At 38.3% G+C, this 18,643-nt stretch overlaps 1 protein-coding gene across 4 annotated transcripts in view; it reads right to left on the reverse strand.

Moving 5' to 3' along the window:
• Window positions 1-1,131: 1,131 nt before the first annotated feature.
• Window positions 1,132-18,643, reverse strand: part of syk (spleen tyrosine kinase) — a 35,818-nt gene continuing 18,306 nt past the window's right edge. For 3 of the 4 annotated variants that reach the window (XM_023286308.3, XM_055004129.1, XM_023286307.3), the window contains exons 4-15: window positions 18,347-18,507; window positions 15,760-15,898; window positions 14,637-14,718; window positions 14,437-14,492; window positions 9,834-9,896; window positions 9,175-9,262; window positions 5,727-5,886; window positions 5,021-5,230; window positions 4,319-4,508; window positions 3,891-4,031; window positions 2,309-2,421; window positions 1,132-2,197 (exon numbers count right to left, since the gene is read on the reverse strand). In XM_023286308.3, coding sequence (XP_023142076.1) covers window positions 2,125-2,197; window positions 2,309-2,421; window positions 3,891-4,031; window positions 4,319-4,508; window positions 5,021-5,230; window positions 5,727-5,886; window positions 9,175-9,262; window positions 9,834-9,896; window positions 14,437-14,492; window positions 14,637-14,718; window positions 15,760-15,898; window positions 18,347-18,507 — 1,476 coding nt within the window. In that variant the 3' untranslated portion in view covers window positions 1,132-2,124. The remainder of the gene's footprint in view (window positions 2,198-2,308; window positions 2,422-3,890; window positions 4,032-4,318; window positions 4,509-5,020; window positions 5,231-5,726; window positions 5,887-9,174; window positions 9,263-9,833; window positions 9,897-14,436; window positions 14,493-14,636; window positions 14,719-15,759; window positions 15,899-18,346; window positions 18,508-18,643) is intronic. The other variant, XM_055004130.1, reaches the window with a different exon arrangement.

Consider the following 18,643-nt stretch of genomic DNA (forward strand, 5'->3'; position numbering starts at 1 on the left):
TCAGCGAAATAAGAAATTCATTGTTTAACTGCCTAGTGTCTGTGCACATGACAATAAACCTCTTGAGTCTTGGATCTTACTGGCTATGATATCTGACAGTAGCTTCCATGTCACCCAGAGGCAGATTGTTGGCTGGTAATTGCACAAGATTTCTCCCTTCTGGGGATCCTTCATTATCTAGACTGTCTGGCCTTGGGTTTACCACTCTGGGTGGGGCCCATCCTGCTAGGTGGTTCCTATGTGCTGCTAGGCATCCATGGAGTGCGGTTAGCTTCTTTAGCCAATAGGTGTGGATCATGTCAGGTCAAGGTGTCCAGCTCTTCATTCTTGACACTCTTTCTTGGATGTCTGATCACTGGGTCTTGTTCTGGGAGATTGCTGTGATCTTCTCTCAGGTCCATCATCACTGAGCATTAGTGTTATGCAATGTACCCATGTCCTTTTTTCAGTACTATACACAGCCCTGGGTGGATCTATTCTCATCTCATTTCTCTCCCACTGAGAGTACACTTTGGATGGTTTGATGAAGAGCTATTATTATCCTTCTGGCTTCCACTTCTCTAGTGTATCTCTTCAGACGGCTGGCCAGATCTGTGAGCCTTTGTTTGGCAGTTTCCAGTGCCGCAGGGACGGGACAGCTTATAATGTTTTCTAGGTAGTCCTTTCTTCATCACACCTTTCTATAGTTCTGCTAGCTGCTTAACTTCCTACTTGTGCTTTGATCTTGGCCTTCAGCCTCCTTCCCTATGGGGGATACTGTTTCTTATGGCTTATGGTGTTCATCTTGTAGCCAAGCATCTCTAGGATTATTGCTACTGTTGCATATACTGGCCTCAGTGATGGTGACATCTTGAAGCTTTTCCATTGTAGCCTTTTTACTTAACAATGGTAAACAGTAGTTACAGGTATTTAGTGTAGTTATGATCCATAGTCTCAGGCCAGCAAGGTCACCTTTTGTTAAGGTTACAAGGGCCTGTGGTTGCTGGACTTCGGTATCCAGCCTTGGAGTGTGGGGATGAGTATCTGATTTTCTGGTTCCCCCTTGCTTTGTTGTACCTCATCAATTGCTAGTGGTGATAACAGTTAGTGTTTGCGTACACTGAAACACTTAGAAGCTGTTTCTTAATTAGCTTAGAATCAGAATCAGAAAAGCCTTTATTGCCAAGAGAGTCCACACAAGGAATTTGACTTGGTGTACAGAGAGCAGTGCCTAGCAACAAAAACAGACAGTAAAAGAATAATTAAACAAATCTAAATCTGAGAATTCTAAATGAGAAATGCTATAGTATAAGAAGTACTGTGTAAAAGTAAGTGTAAAACCAGGGTAGTAAATTTGAATATTTTTTTAAAATTACAATATTGCACATAAGGGTATTGCACATGAGGTTGAATACTGCATATGTATTGAATATTATACTGACATTAGTCCTTAATGATAGATGTTGGGTTTCAAAGTAGGCTTCGAAGGTCCCACATTCTCTACATATATCCCCCTATCACTAGAAGTGCTTGGAAAGTAGCATATAAACAGTTCCATATCTCTGCCCTAGTCCATGAATGTCTTGTTCCGGTAGTCCACTTGTCATAAGGCTGTCTGATGCGGACCTTGTTGATCCTGGCTATGTCGGAGCCAGTATACCTCTTATTTTTACTGCTCAGTTGTGGTATTTAGTGGGTACACCGGATGACAGTAACATCAGTAGGAAAAAGCATGAAAAGAAGTTTATATGTAAACTGAAACAATCATACCTTTGTTCATTCTGGATTTTAGGTCCAACTTTAATGACATTGCAATTGCGCAGCTTTAATACATACTGTATAATGCGCTTACAGTATGAAACTACCAAAATATTAGGTTATACAGTTTGTTAGCTGTAGCATGAATATTTGTTCTGATTGGTTTATAACCACCTTCATATTGCTGACATTCAGGAACGAAAAAAAATAGATATTACTTGCATAATCATAGTCTGTATTTAAAAGGTAGAAAAAAATTCCACAGTTAAAGCCTATATTTTACAGCATTCATAATTCATAACCATCTTTGGCCATTCTTATATGATTAATTTCAGTTTTTCTCATCAAGCAAGAGTTTGCATAGCCTTATGACTTCTATTTAAAGAATCACTGTGCAATGTCATAATAATACTCTCGTAGTCTTGGCTCAACAACACTGAATCCAGGTCTTTCATCTGCCCTGGAAGACATAAACAAAGCAATTATCAAAAATGAGGTCTCCTAACATAAACTGGCCTGTTGTCGGTCAAGCTATTACTTACTGATGACTCAGAGACAAGATATTGCTTACTTGTATGTCCAGCAGGTCCTCATCAGATCATACATCTCTGGTGGACAGTTCACTGGGGACTCCATACGATTCCCGCTTTCAATCATCTGCATGACATCATTTCCTTTCATCCCCTGGAAACAGTGATACATTACACAGTGACTTGTTATTTACTCCTTGAAAAGAGCAATCAGATCATTATATAACCATTAATTCACATCCCAAGAGGAGTATGATACAGGAAATCAATTGATCAACCCGATTTGTTCATATTACAGCAGCTCTATAACAGAAGCACATACAGTGCTTTATAACCTTATTAGACCACCATCCAGTGTAAGGTGTTTGTCATGGTTAATCCGCCAGTATGTGCAATCTCTTTAATCAAAATGATGTCTTTAATGCTAAAATATAATTATTGCTGGTATCCATACATTTTTCAAATTCACTGTTTTACAAATAAGCAGAAGAAAGTAGTAAAGCACATTATTAGTTTTTGATTGAGATGCCAAATTACAGTTACTTGCTCGCATTCCTGAACAGAAAAATTTATTTTAGTGGTTGTATGTTACTCTTGGTTATTTTCTGACTTCTCAGAGAATTCCAGCGTGCTGGCTCAAATTTGGATATAAAAACATGAATTCACTTTGAAATTCCTCACTCCTGTTCAAAATGGTGAAGCGTAGGGAACTCACTGAGAAAGACAGAGTCTGAATTAAAGCACTTCATGATGCTGGATGGTCTTTGAGAAGAATAGGGCAAGACATAGAGTGTTCTCACAGTATGTTCAAGTATGACTTGGACTCTGTTGCAGAGACTGCTACTTACAAAATGCACCAAGGAAAATGAAAATTAACTGAAGCAGACATCAGGCACCTCAAGATTTTAAATACCAGTGACAGAAAAAAGACCACTGCTGACCTTCAGACAGAGGTTAATGCTTCTAGATCAGAATCTGAGAAAGTCTCCAGAATGACTATAAGCAGATGACTGAAGGAACAAGGCCTAAAGGGAAGAATAGCTGCTAAGAAGCCATTATTGAGGTCTGCAATCATACAAAAACACCTCAATTTTGCCCAGGAGCAAAAACAGTGGACTGTGGATGACTGGAAAAAGGTACTCTGGATGGACAAGTCCAACTCAATAACTAAAGAGACTGTGGAAAAGCACATAAAAACAATGGCAGCAAGAATGCAAGCTGTTATCAGGGCCAAAGGTCAGACAAAATATTAAGATATTTGGTTAATATATGTGAATAAGGACTATTTAGTTGTTCCAGTTTATTTGCCTCAGAAATAACGATGCATTTTTTTAGTTTTTGTTGTTTGTAAGTTTTTGACATTTCTAAAATATTTGTGTTTTCTTGTTTATATGACAGGTGGTCTAATAAATTTGTTCAGCACTGTATGTAAAACATGAAACACTAGTCCTGCAGTTGTTTGGTCTAGTTATTACTTTGCCTAAAAGGGCAGCAGCTCTAAAAAACAAACAAACAAAAAACATCTGCATCTCTGAACTATCGCTCAGATGAACACATTAGTGAGAGACAGAGTGACTTGATGTGTGATCTATGCCATCATGACTTACTACTGATTATTCATACCTTGTATGGTTTTTGGCCATAGGAGAAGGCCTCCCACAATAGCACTCCAAAGCTCCACACATCACTTTTGGATGAGAATTTGAAATAGTTTATACACTCAGGGGCGTACCATTTCACCGGCCACTTTCCATGACCCTTGGCCTGGAGAGACACACACAAAACATTGTTTGACTTAACGTCAGACTGGAGATTTTGCTGTTTCAGATTGCACTATGACTATGACTATGACTATGACGAGGACTGACTGCTGGCCAATTTAAGATACAAAATTAGGCAGATTGTTGTTAATATGACAGTAATAAGTTTGTTTCACGTGAGAATGAAAGGGGCCATTAGAGATGGACCACTAAAGACTTTTAGTAAGTATGAAAGTGTATGAACTACCCCAAGATTACAACAGACTGGAGACTACCCATGTCAGGAGTTACCTTGTAGTAGTTTTGCTCCTCAGCGACAGCTTTGGAGAGGCCAAAGTCACTGATTTTGGCATAGTGCTGTGTCACCAGAAGCACATTGCGAGCAGCAAGATCCCTGTGGACAAAGTTGTGCTCCTCCAGATACTTCATCCCCATGGACACCTGGTGGGCCAGCTCTGTGATGTTTTTGATCGATGTTTGTCTGTAGATGATCAGTTGTAACTTTAAAAGTGCTGTGTACAACATTCAGAAACACTTCCTCTGTCATCCACCATACTTTCTTTTGACGTTGCTGAGCTCACCAATGGGCTGTTTCTTTATTGAAAATGTATCAATGTACCAAACTGTTTATTTGGCCACACCTAATGTTTCTTCCATGGAACAGCTGAGCAGCCAGTTATTATATATGTGTGTGTGTATGTGTGTGTGTGTATACTCTACTGATATTATACTGTATTGTTGTAAAAAAATAAAGAAATAAATACGTAAAGTGATGTTTAATTTCCTTGATATAGACCACAGACTTTATGATAGATAGATACAATTTAAAACTCTTTTTGAAAGTCTACTAGATTGTCATGTATAATACTTTCTTATCTTCAATGCATTTTTTGCCTCAGGTCAGCATCTTTATAGTCTCTATTCTTTTGTTTATATTGCTAATGAAAATAAACAATGTCAGAATGACTAAACTGAGAGGTCTCAGGCACATACTTGTGTTTCTGTAGGAACTTATTGAGGGGTCCCAGCTCGGCCAGCTCCATGACCAGCATGAGGTTCTCTGCCTCACAGATACCAATCATCCGGACGATATAAGGATTGTCCAGTTGTTGCATGACATTGGCTTCCCGCAGCATTTCCTCACGTACTGAGGGGTTGTTATCGTCATTCTTCAGGATTTTGACAGCCACAGGCTTCTCTGTCCTAATACATAGAGGTCCCAATACATTTTAGTTCATGCACAGCAAGCAATAAGACATTTTACACACATCCAGTAATACAATACAGGGTATAGACTGAAATATTTGTTAGTAAGGAAGGCAAGTATATCTATACATCAATATAGAGTACATACATAATTTCTGCTTTAATGAGCCCAATTTTATTTGTGTGTGTGAGTGAAAGAATGATCATCTTTATGTTAGAGAACACAAGGTCCAACACCATGAACTGTTTGTTTGGTTCCGATGAATGAACTCTATGATGGAAGCTGTGTTTTTGGAATTTGAAAAGCGAACAGAATTTGTTTTTAGGGAAAGTGGAGAGAGCATTTTTATATGAAAAGGAGAATGTTTTCAAATTTGGGGGTAGTAAAGTCTGCAGATGTCCATAATCATAACATTACGACACTCTGGGTGACTAAAATTGAGGGGTAGTGTTGTTAGTATGTAGTAATGTAAAGTTATGTGATGTAGCATACTTTTTCATCTTGTAAATGCCCTTCATGACGGTGCCAAAGTTCCCTGAGCCCAGTTCTCCATCCTCCAAAAACAGCTGGTCGCGATTAACTGTTGAGCTCCTCAGTTCATCTGGATCTGCATAAGGACTTTCATATACCTCTGTGTCCATTGGCATGGCCTCTGATGAAGAAAAGCCCATGCCACATTAGAAGAGTAGTGATTCACAGTATGTGAGATTGGATCAAGTGACCAAGTTCAGACAGTTCTGTGACCGAAATGGCAAAAACAAGTAATTTGTCATTGTTCCCCAGACCAGCCTAATAGGAGCATTTAGTCTTGAACCCAGTGGGAACAGATTTTACTCAATGAAATTATTCCTACAATGGATTAGGCACAAATTTATTCTTATTCATTGGCAAAAACAGGTTTAAACAAAATGTTCAAAAGGAAACAATGCAATAAATTTCTTACAAGTCATTAAATAATAATTCCTTTTTAAAAAAAAGTATCGAGCTTAAATACTGAGCCATACAAACAATACATGCACCTGAAAATATTTCTTGTGCCGGTTGAGACCTACCACTACACAAATACTAAAAAAAAAAACTGCCTTGCTTTATTGATTGCAGTTTCTGTTCACTAAGTATGCACTTGGTTATGGTGTGTCTCTGCTTTCTGAGACATTCTGCCAGTTTCTAACATAGATAACACAGTAATCTACTTTAATTTTTACTTCCTTCCTTCAAAGAATCCATTTAAATATCCAATTGGATGATTTGGTTTACTCTGACTGGTGTTTCAAAAGCAGTGTTGCTATGAAACTGGCCAGAGTGGGTCTCAGCATCAACTGATAAAGATATAGGGGAATCTGTTCCAGGCTCAGCTGTTGACTTTAGAGGATGGTTGGATTTGAGATGATCAAAATTTTTAGCTTCTTCTACTCTGTCAGGGACTAACTCTAAGTATCTAACTCCAAACATTCTGCTCATTAACTTAAAAGATGGAGACACACAGGGAATTTTGTACTAGAAGACTAAAACTTTGAGAACTTCCATTGATTGGTCTGACGCAGCTTAAATATTTATATGAACTCTGGATAAACCTTGGAATACACAGAACAAGGACTGATAATTGTGTTATCCATCACACTGAAACCACATTGCAAAGGGATATTTTAATTGCCAGTGTTGAGAGGAAGAAAGTTTTACAGTAAGCAACATCTGCAGTAAAATCTAAGGTTCAAACTGCCCAGAAGACAAGATAGAACTTCATGTTATCTGTATTTAAAAATACTTCATGAGGTCAACAGACCTGATGAAGAGTCATGAGGATAAAACCCAAGTGGTAATAAAATCAATTTCACTGTAAGATTGGCAAACTGGAGCTACATGGTTAAGGGAGAGTCTAGGGAAGAGTTGTGGTTATTGGTTACAAGAAACCAATAGTGGCTGCATCCAGGAAGTATCCTACCAGATGCTAACAGAGTCAAAGTCAGGGACTTTGTGGTTTGATTACAAATTCATCCACTTCAGCCTTCCGGTGAAGTTCTTAAGAGGTTGAACACACAGTGTTTGAGTATATTAAAAATCCTGTCATTTTCTCATTTTAGTTTCTTTCCAAGCAGTGAGTTTCTGGTTTAATTGCCTAGACATTTATAGTGCCTTGCAAAAGTATTCACTCCCTTGGCTTTTTACCTCTTTTGCTACATATATATAGATAAAGATTTTTTAAACATAAAAACTGAAAATTGACATGTGCATATGTATTCAACCCTTTTCTTATGAAGCCCCTAAAAAGCTCTGGTGCAACCAATTACCTTCAGAAGTCACATAATGAGTGAAATAAAGTCCACTTGTGTGCAATCTGAGAGTCACATGATCTGTCGGTACACCTTTTCTGAAAGGCCCAAGAGGCTGCAACACCTATGCAAGAGGCACCACTAACCAAACACCGCCATGAAGACCAAGGAACTCTCCAAACAAGTCAGGGACAAAGTTGTTGAGAAGTACAAGTCAGGGTTGGGTTATAAACAAATGAATCCAAATATCCAAATCTTTGATGATCCCCAGGAGCAGCATTAAATCCATCATGATCAAATGGAAAGAACATGGCATCACAACAAACCTGCCAAGAGAGGGCCACCCACCAAAGTTCACAGACCGAGCGAGGAGAGCATTAATCAGAGAGGCAGCACAGAGACCAAAGGTAACCCTGGAGGAGCTGCAGAGTTCCACAGCAGAGGCTGGAGTATCTGTCCATAGGACCACAATAAGCCGTTCACTCCATAGAGCTTGGCTTTATGGAAGATTGGCCAGAAGAAAGCCGTTACTTTCAGCTAAAAATAAGAAGGCACGTTTTGAGGCATGTGGGAGACTCACAAAATGTATGGAGGAAGGTGCTCTGGTCAGATGAGACTAAAATGTAACTTTTCGACCATCAAGGAAAATGCTATGTCTGGTGCACACCCAAAACATCTAATCACCCCACCAACACTATCCCCACAGTGAAACATGGTGGTGGCAGCATCATGCTGCGGGGATGTTTTTCAGCAGCAGGGACTGGGAAACTGGTCCGAGTCAAGGGAAAGATGGATGGTGCTAAATACAGGGAGATTCCTGAGCAAAACCTCTACCAGTCTGTTAGAGATTTGAGACTAGGATGGAGGTTCGCCTTCCAGCAGGACACTAACCCCAAGCATATGGCTAAAGCAACACTTGAGTGGTTTAAGGGAAAACATATAAATGTGTTTGAATGGCCTAGTCAAAGCCCAGACCTTAATCCAATGGAGAATCTGTGATCAGACTTAAAGATTGCTGTTCACAAGAGCAAACTATCAAACTTGAAGGAACTGGAGCAGTTTTCCCTTGAGGAATGGGCGAAAGTCTCAGTGGCAAAACATGGCAAGCTCAAAGAGATTTATCAAAAACGACTTGCAGCTTTGATTGCCGCTAAAGGTGGCTCTACAAAGTAATGACTTTAGGGGGGTGAACAGCTATGCACATTGACGTTTTCTGTCATTTTGTCCTATTTTTTGTTTGCTTCACAATAAAAAAAATCCCATCTTCAAAGTTGTAGGCATGTTCTGTAAATTAAATGATGCAAAACCTCAAACAATCCATTTTAATTGGAGGTTGTGAGGCAACAAAACCCAAAAAATGCCAAGGGAGGTGAATACTTTTGCAAGGCCTCTAAGAAGCCTGTCACCGCCTCAATGCAGTGGGTTCAGCACAGTGGTGCTCAAACTAAAAAGTAAAGATAAAAAGAATCCATCTGTAAAGGTTGACACTACAGGGATTAATAAAAAGAGAATATTTGTGTCTATATGTATATAGAATTCTAACTAATGTGCAGAGGAGCCAAAATGTACTGTAATGTCAAGTCAGAGATAGCAACTGAACAACAATATACCCAACTTTCTACTGAATACTAGGTGTGATTACACATTTAGAATATATTGAAATGATTTACCCTTGCTGGCTGCTTGATTACTGGGCGGGTAACGACCAATTTCATATGGATTGACACCATCTTGGTTCTTGTGTTGAGATCCTCGGCTCTGTAATCAGTTTATCACAGAAGACAATGTTTGAGAGAACGTACAGTGTGAAAATGCACAAAACATATTGTGACAGAATATGCTGCTGAAATGCAGTCTGCGATGACTGAACGCAAGCAGTTTAAAGTAGGGATGTAGAACAAGTTCAGTAAGTGACTGACTCTTTACATTATAACAGCTCAATGTCCGTGTGTTAACTTTGTCCCACACCCCTGGTTTAAAAAGTATGTGAACATACCGAGGCACTTTGACATTCAAGAACCCTTTTTGAATCTCCAGCATCAGTGACCAAAGTGTCAAAGAATATGACAAAGACTCATAATTTGGTACATTTCAGCAAGTGAAATCAGATAACTTGGAAATACTCAACTCAAAAAAACAAAAAGCAGCATGAGATTCAAAAAAGCTTCAGCTTTTGAGCAAAACCAGGTAACAAAGTTAAAAGTGTCAGGCAAAACTTTTTTTCAGAGGCGGCCTCCTTCAAGGATCAGATGTGTGATGTGTTGGGTGGGGGGTGCTGAGCAGCTGCAACCATTAGTTATAAGAGAAGGCAGGAGGTGTGTTAGTGCACCTTGTTTCGGCCAAGTTTGGAAGCACCTCTGAACATGGAGAGAATTCCATCTGCTGCATTTTGCTACAAACCAGAATGTAAGAAAGGTTATCAGTGATGCATGCGATCATTACGTAGAAATAGATTCAGGAAAATGGTTAGCTCCAAAGATGTGTCAAGTAATCCTACTGATTCATTAAACTGCAAACTACAGTAATTCAATTCAATTTTATTTTATTTATATAACATCACTTCATTACATAAGACACCTTAGGGCAATTTACCTAGTAAGGTAAATACCTCATAGTGTTATATAGAGAAAGCCAAACATTCCCTTTGAGCAGCACCTGGTGACAGTAGGGAGGACAAACCCTTTTAATAGAACGAAACCTCCAGCAGAACCCTGCTTTAACACTTTCATTTTAGATCTGATCAGTCTGTCTTTATTACCAGGCTATGTACCACACATGCTTTAGCCTATTACAAACCTATATACAACCTCCTTTTATTTCTAAAATCCTTTAAAGCTGTTGCAAATACATTTGTTACTATTTCAACAGAATTGGTAAGTCTTGGAGAAACCTTGGAGTTATTTTTGTTCAGGATACAAGTCTCTACCACAACCTTTTTTCACTTGCGCAATGTTGTCATAACTAGGAACATCCTGTGTCAAAGTGAGTGATGCTAAGAAACTAGTCCATGCATTTGTTACCTATAGGCTGGACAATTCCTTATAAACAGGATGCCCCAATAACTTTGAAAAACCAACTCATCCAAAATGTCAGACCTCTGTCAGGAACAAGCAAAAGAGCAAATTTTTCTCCCGTATTATTTTCTCTTCACTGGCTCCCGATAAAATACAAATCTACAATCTAATTGGTCTGAGTTAGGGCTGAGAGGACAATATACAACAACAAATATACAGGTTCTTGTGTTCTGAGCTGTGAGAGGCTGAGTATAAGGTCTTTGAATGACTCAAAACTCATCTTAGGTCTTGGGTGAATTAACTGGATTGACTGGAAGACTGCTGAAGCAGAGAGACACCTTGTTCATTCAGGAGGAAGACAAAAATAAATTGTGGAGGGGGGAAAACCATTTTCAGTGGCATATATTAATGTAAACAGATGATCCCTTCTGGCTGTGAAGGATCGTTTTTTGAAATATCTACCTCTTGGCATGTTTCATAAGTACTGGAAGTCTGTCTGGTAGAAAGTAGTTCCACTGAAAACATGAACTTATTCTGTGTGGATAATCTAGAGTAACCTTGTCTCCAGATGTTACAGCTGAACTTTTAATATTATTATATACATATTTTATAGAATGCTCTAAGCTTTGGAACAAACAACATGGGTCAGTGTTTGTGAAATAATAAATTGTGTTTAGACAAATAGATAACTTGTATATATACTTGTGTATATATATTGTATACACACACGCACGCACGCACGCACGCACACGCACACACACACACACACACACACACATATACATATATATTTTCTTCCATACATGTATTGTACAATATGCAAAAAATGAAAAATCTTATTGCAATTTGACAAATGTAACGATGGCGATATGAGTGACAATTATAGTGCAAATAGTCATGTTTAAAAATTCTGTATCACAAAAAAACAAATGAAAAAACACTTTTGCTACAGTCTTTACCAAACAAGCATTTTTTCTTACGTCTGGAGAATATGATTTGGAGGTCAGGACATCTCTGTAGTACCACAAAGCTTCATTTGTAAGGGTATTTTGTGACACCTTTAACTAGATTTACTAGACTGAACAAGTATTGCACAGTCCATAGGGGCATTTCAGGAAGAGATCATTGCGACTCTGATTAGTGGTACAATGGCTCGTTCTATACCTCCTTATTACTGTTGTACCTGAGTTCCCAGACCTATCGGCGTCACTGGAAACTCAAGATTGTCATGATATACACCACCAGTTAAAAGTTTGGACACACCCTCTCATTTAATAGTTTTTCTTTATGTTCATGACTATTTACATTGTAGATTCTCACTGAAGGCATCAAAACTACGAATGAACACACATGGAATTATGTAGTAAACAAAAAAGTGTGAAATAAGCCAAAACATGTTTTCAATGTTAGATTCTTCAAAATAGCCACCATTTGTTTTGATTACTGCTTTGCAAACTCTTGGCATTCTCTCCATGAGCTTCATGAGGTAGTCACCTGAAATGGTTTTCCAACAGTCTTGAAGGAGTTCCCAGAGATGCTGAGAACTTGTTGGTCCTTTTGCCTTCACTCTGTGGTCCATCTCATCCCAAACCATCTGGATTGGGTTTAGGTCAGGTGACTGTGGAGACCAGGTCATCTGATGCAGCACTCCATCACTCTCCTTCTTGGTCAAATAGTCCTTACACACCCTGGAGGTGTGTTTGGGGTCATTGTCCTGTTGAAAAATAAATGATGGTCCAACTAAACACAAACCGGATAGGATGGCATGTCGCTGCAGGAGGCTTTGGTAGCCATGCTGGGTTAGTGTGCCTTCAGTTTTGAATAAATCCCCAACAGTGTCACCAGCAAAGCACCCCCACACCATCACACCTCCTCCTCCATGCTTCATGGTGGGAACCATGCATGTAGAGACCATCCATTCACCTTTTTTTGCGTCGCACAAAGACACACAGAGAACCAAAGATCTCAAATTTGGACTCATCAGACCAAAGCACAGATTTCCACTGGTCTAATGTCCATTCCTTGTGTTTCTTGGTCCAAACAAATCTGTTCTGCTTGTTGCTTTTTCTTAGTAGTGGTTTCTTAGAAGCTATTTGACCATAAAGGCCTGATTGGTTCAGTCTCCTCTGAACAGTTGATGTAGAAATGTGTCTGCTACTAGAACTCTGTGGTGGCATTTATCTGGGCTCTAATCTGAGGTGCTGTTAACTTCCCATTTCTGAGGCTGATGACTTGGATGAACTTATCCTCAGCAGCAAAGGTGACTCTTGGTCTTCCTTTCCTGGGGCGGTCCTTGTGAGCCAGTTTGGTCGTAGCTCTTGATGGGTTTCGCGACTGCATTGAGGGATACATTCAAAGTTTTCGCAATTTTTCAGACTGGCTGACCTTCAGTTCTTAAAGTAATGATGGACTGTTGTTTCTCTTTACTTAGCTGATTGGTTCTTGCCATAATATGGATTCTAACAGTTGCCAAACAGGGCTGTCAACTGTGTACCAACCAGACTTCTGCACAACACAACTGATGGTCCCAACCCCATTAAGAAGGCAAGAACTTCTGCAAATGAACCTTGACAAGGCACACCTGTGAAGTGAAAACCATTTTAGGTGAAAACCTCATGAAGCTCATAAAGAGAATGCCAAGGGTTTGCAAAGCAGTAATCAAAGCAAAGGGTGGCTACTTGGAGGAATTTAACATATAAAACTGTATATCAACTGTGAACCAACCTGAGTTGTGCACAACACAACTGATGGTCTCAACCCCATTAAGAAGGGAAGAAATTCCATAAAATAACCTTGTCAAGGTACACCTGTGAAGTGAAAACCATTTCAGGTGAAAACCTCATGAAGCTCATCCAGAGAACATCAAGAGTGTGCAAAGCAGTAATAAAAGCAAAGGGTGGCTGTTTTGTAGAATCTAAAATATAAGATATGTTTTGACTTATCTCACACTTTTTTGTTTACTACATAATTACTCCACCAAGGAACGCAGCGTTAAGTGACAATCGGAGTATGTTTGTCCATCTGTTTGTCTGTCTTTAAGCAACGTTACTCAAAAACGGATATGGATGAAATTTTCAGGGAAGGTCAGAAATGGCACAAGGACCAAATGATTAGATTTTGGCAGTGATGAGGCTTGTAGCCTGGATCCACAGATTTGTTAAAGATTTCTGTATCATTGCAAGATAGCAGCACGCTGTCACTGTAACTATGACAACAAGTGAACGCTACGTCAGCTGCCTGCTGATGATCACATGATTGTGATCTACTACAAATCCACCGCTGCAGACTTATCGGGACTTATCCATCGGAGATGATACAAGGAACAATTGATTAAATTGTGTGGGTGTTTTTGAGTCCCATCAATTCCCGCCGCCCGCTACATATTTAGGTTATGCGATTCGGTATCTGTACATAACGTACACATGCATAACACACTCCTGTGCTCACCACAGGGTCATTTTTTATTAAAGATTTCATCCGTCAGAAATGATGAAACGACTGAGCAGCCTTGGCAGAGTACTGCGTTCTCTGAACGCTTTTCTTGTTCCATATGTGTTCATTCATAGTTTTGATGCCTTCAGTGAGAATCTACACCATAAATAGTCATGAAAATAAAGAAAAAAACATTAAATGATTTGAAAGGTGTCCAAACTTTTGACTGGTAGTGTATATTACCTTTACAAGTGTATGTTCACAACTGTACACATTTGAAAGTATGAAAGGTTAATTCATTCACACAAATTAATCATTAAAATGGTCAATGTAATTAAAAGTCAGAGAGCATTAGAACTGAGTCCAACCCTGCTTGAGGGGAGAGTTAGCTGAGACAGGTTAACTCATGCACATATAAAACCTGAGGCAGATTTAAATAGCGTCACTGTTTTCATCTGAATAGGATAATGCACACAAAAAACTTACAATGGCAGAACCAAATCTTGGATGGTCCTGTGGAAGTAGCGGCCGTACCATCAGCCCTACAAACAATGAATATGACAAATGTGGATCACATGTGAATGCAATGACAGGTTTTTCATCCTGAGATAGTAATTAGTAAGTTGCTAAATTTTGTTTGAAAGACAGTTTCAAGACCCATTTAAATTAGATGTGTGCATTTTTACCGGTTTCTCCATCAGGTCGTGAACAGGGTTCTGTTAGCACTCGCAGCAGGCCGTCTGGTTTGTATGAGTAGTGCTCCACCAGCTGCATTAAAGAGAGAAGTGCACATAGCAGACTCTCATCACAATGGTATATTCATCCAAACATACGCAAGAGTAAGAAGGTAGCATTTTCAAATATTCTTCAAAAGCCAAAATGTTCGTTATACCCCAGAAAACAAGAGCAGAGACAGTTTATCTTTGAGCCTTTGCAGCAGACAAACTAAACACAAAAATGTTGGTGCTGAGAGTAAAGCCAGCAGACAAGTTCTCTGATCCTCTGGGGAGCAAGTTGGGCTCAAGCTACAGTCAAAATAGTCAAGTTTCTGCCATTGATATTGTTCTTTGTGGAATATCAAAGAAAAGGTTGACATTTTAAAAAGTACAGTATACTTATAAAGAAATCTTTTTCTCTTTCTTGAAGACAGTGAGATCTGCAGATGGATCTTAATCTCATATCTTTGTATTAAATACGTGGCTGGAGTCAAAATGTGGTTAGCTTGTTCAAAGTTCAGAAACACAAATACCTACAAAAACCTACAGCTCTCTAAGGACATTTGGTATTTCATTTGTTTAATTTGTACACAAACAGAAATATAATGTGCTATATTAGTTAAATACAGAGAACAAAACTAAAACCTGTAATCACCGAGTGTGTCTGGAAACCTTTTCAATACACTGTTCTTTGTTTGTTCTATCATTACCTAAAGTGGGTCTAGTGTTATTTTCGAAGCTGACTGTGATCATTCAGAGTCTTATAGGCAACATTAATCACAACTTAAAGAAAGAGAGCAATTTCACAGTTACAATGCTTCCCAAAAAGAAAAGTAACCAAAATATTCATAAGATTTAAAGGTTTTTTACTTTTTTTGACAGCCCAGTCAAACATTTGTCAGAAGGTGTGGCATGGAGGAATTTTGACTCCTGATCTCAGTATTTCTACATTTCAAGTCACATCCCTGGAAATGTGAATTTGCTCAGCACATTTGAGGACAGTGTCTATAATGAATATCTATGTTACTAACTACCATGAAATGCATCATAACATTATCTCTCAAGTCAGAAATCTGAAATTTATTTTGTTAACCTGCCACAGAGTGTCAAACTTCTTCCCATCTGGAATGGAGAGCTTTTCATTCCTGTCCTTGTCAATGCGATAATGCATGACTTGTCCCTCATGTAGTAAACACAGAGCATAGGATCCATTCGAATCTCTCTGTCGAATCCTGTACACACAAAACGAAGAGAAGGAAAATACATTTAGTTTGAAGTCAGAACCTTGTTGTTGATAATGTTGTAGCAGTTTTGTTTGTACACTCTGTCCAAACAGTTGAGACAATGGCAAATGTCTCAAAAAGACATTTTGAAAAAAATATTATAGAAAGAACACAGCTGTTTATTGTAACAAGTTTATCAGCAAAAGAAGAGAAAAACATGCAGACTACACATCAGGATTGCAAGAGTTTTGGAAAGCTTGGCTTGACTTAAATAGACTGGATGGCAGACTTTAAGCAAGTGTCTGAAAAAGATTCTCCCCTTTACTTCTCTACTTTTCATATCACAGCTAAAATTGTATGTGAACTGTGACTTAGTGTACTGTGTATATATTCACTACCTACGACAATGCATGTTTACTGTTGGACTGATAAAACTATTTTGTGAGTGGTGCTGCTTTTGGACTCAGTATTAGTATTTCTAAATTTTAGAACCAGTTAATTCATTAATTGCAAAGGTTAATGTCAGATATACAGATTCATTGACATTTTAAAATAACTTTTAAAGCTTGTAAGTGCTGAACTGCTGGTTTATTGTGACCTACTTTCAGTTATTCTCCTGTACTGTTCATTTGTCTGTTATGTTCTCTCTCATTTACTTTATCATGCTTCATGTCTGCTGTTATCATAATTATTTCTGCTGTTTTTTTTTTTATTTCTATGACTGTAGTCATAAAATATTTAACTTTTCAAACCCCCTGCAGAACACAATAAAGACTTTTTCTGAACCAAATATTAATGTATTTTGATTAGTTTATTCTATTTTCTTCTATTTTATTTTTAGGTATTTTTTCAGTGGAGAAAGTGTCAGTAGTATTAAACCCCACCTGTTACCACACAGTATGTCAGCTGTAACCATCTGTGACTGAGTGTAACTATTTTCGTGTTTAAGGATCTGAAAAAGAACCAGCTGAGGCATTACAGGAATAAAGAGAAGCCCAGTTACAGGAACTAAGGTCGAACCCAAATAGATGGTTTGTGTATCATTAAAAAGTAATTATGCATGTCCCCTAATGATATTCTAAATGCAAAACTATTATTGAAATAAAACTGTCTCCAAATATGGTATAGCATAGCAATATAGCAAAGAAAATTGGGATAATGTTTTGTTTTTGAAAGCCAGAGACAATAGTTTGCAAGTGACTCCAGAATATTCTAGCTATGGGTGTCTGGATTACTTTGATGAAAATATTAAATTTACGGCTATAATGAGAGTGTATTTCAGTGGAAAAACAAAGTTTTCTGCTAAACGTTTCATGAGAAAAGGGACTGAACAGTCACATCTCAGCCTTCTTCCTCTTGCCTGGCTACTTCAGGAAGTCCTTTGCAAACTGCCAAAGCGGAAACCACACTGTCTGTGTTTGTGTGTTTGTGTTTGTGTGTATGTATGTGTGTGTATGTGTGTGTGTGTGTGTGTGTGTGTGTGTGTGTTCCCTTGAGTATCTTCAGCTGAGACCAATGACTCTCAACTGAAGCTACAGCTGCCATAAATACTCAACTCGACACTTTGTTCAAATGTAACAAAGAAAAAAAAAGACATTTTAAAGAACTGCCATATTGACTTACTTTAACTAAGCGTACTGTCTGTTTGCATGATCTGAATTTCAGTCAATACTGTTAATTATTGTAACATGACACAAAAATAACAGTTACAAACTACATCAAATTTTAGGTTTTGTGGTTTGTGGATGATACAGTGAAAACAAAATAGTAAAAATTATTTTATTGAATGATTTTAAATTCTTTTACACAAAGCTTTTTTTTAGTTACACTTCTATAATTCTGTGGTAATTGACAGAACGAAACATTAAATTGTTAACATAAAAAATAAAGTCTTCAAACAGGAATCACCTCACATAATGCTACATATAAATTTAAAATAGCGATTTGACTGACTTGTGTTTGGAAATGGCTCTCACTCTACTAGTGTTATTTTGATTAAATGTATTTACATTTTTTTAAAAGCACTAACTGGTCAATACATTGACTGGTTTCACACTGATAAGACATAATGTAAAGTTTACCGCATATCTAATTATTTGCTTTTGTTTTAATCTATTTCTTTACCTGTTTGATAATGAGTTTCTAGACCTAATGATTCTGCTTAAGAGGGGATACCTAAAGCAGGTGCCAAGCCCTTAAAGTTAGTAACAGCAATATCAACACAGCTTCTGTATTAAAGCCTCACAAGCTCTTCAAAAGATCAAGCCTCAGGTTACAGGTTGTTAAGCTCCTGCAGAAGAAGGTTGGACGGCAAAATTATTTGCTGGCATCTAAAATAATGACAGTTTCGCGGGAAATAATTGGTCTAATCTGACTATACTTCATTGCTATAATTCATATTATACCATTTACTGTAAACAGCCAAAAGCTATACAGTGACACCTGTAAAATACTTACAGGAATTTTCCATTTGTACGGGAGCCATTTTGAAGCCTGGGCTCGGAGTCTTCTCGTGTTATTGTTCCATGGAACCAGGGCATTCTTTCATGCGCAGTGGTGGCAATGAGTTTTTCGAGTTGAGGCCTCTGGCTGATGATGGCCTGCTCCAGAGCTGCCCCCTGCACACACATGACACAATTACTTAGCCAGAAAACTGTGCAATTAATGGTACTGAAGGTGAGAATGTAGCTGTCATGATGGTTTGGCCTGCTCCAAAAACCCAACCAAATCCTGCTTCAGCTCTGACATGCTGTA

This window comes from Amphiprion ocellaris, chromosome 17 (assembly GCF_022539595.1).
Source record: "Amphiprion ocellaris isolate individual 3 ecotype Okinawa chromosome 17, ASM2253959v1, whole genome shotgun sequence".
Classification (NCBI taxonomy): Eukaryota; Metazoa; Chordata; class Actinopteri; family Pomacentridae; genus Amphiprion; species Amphiprion ocellaris.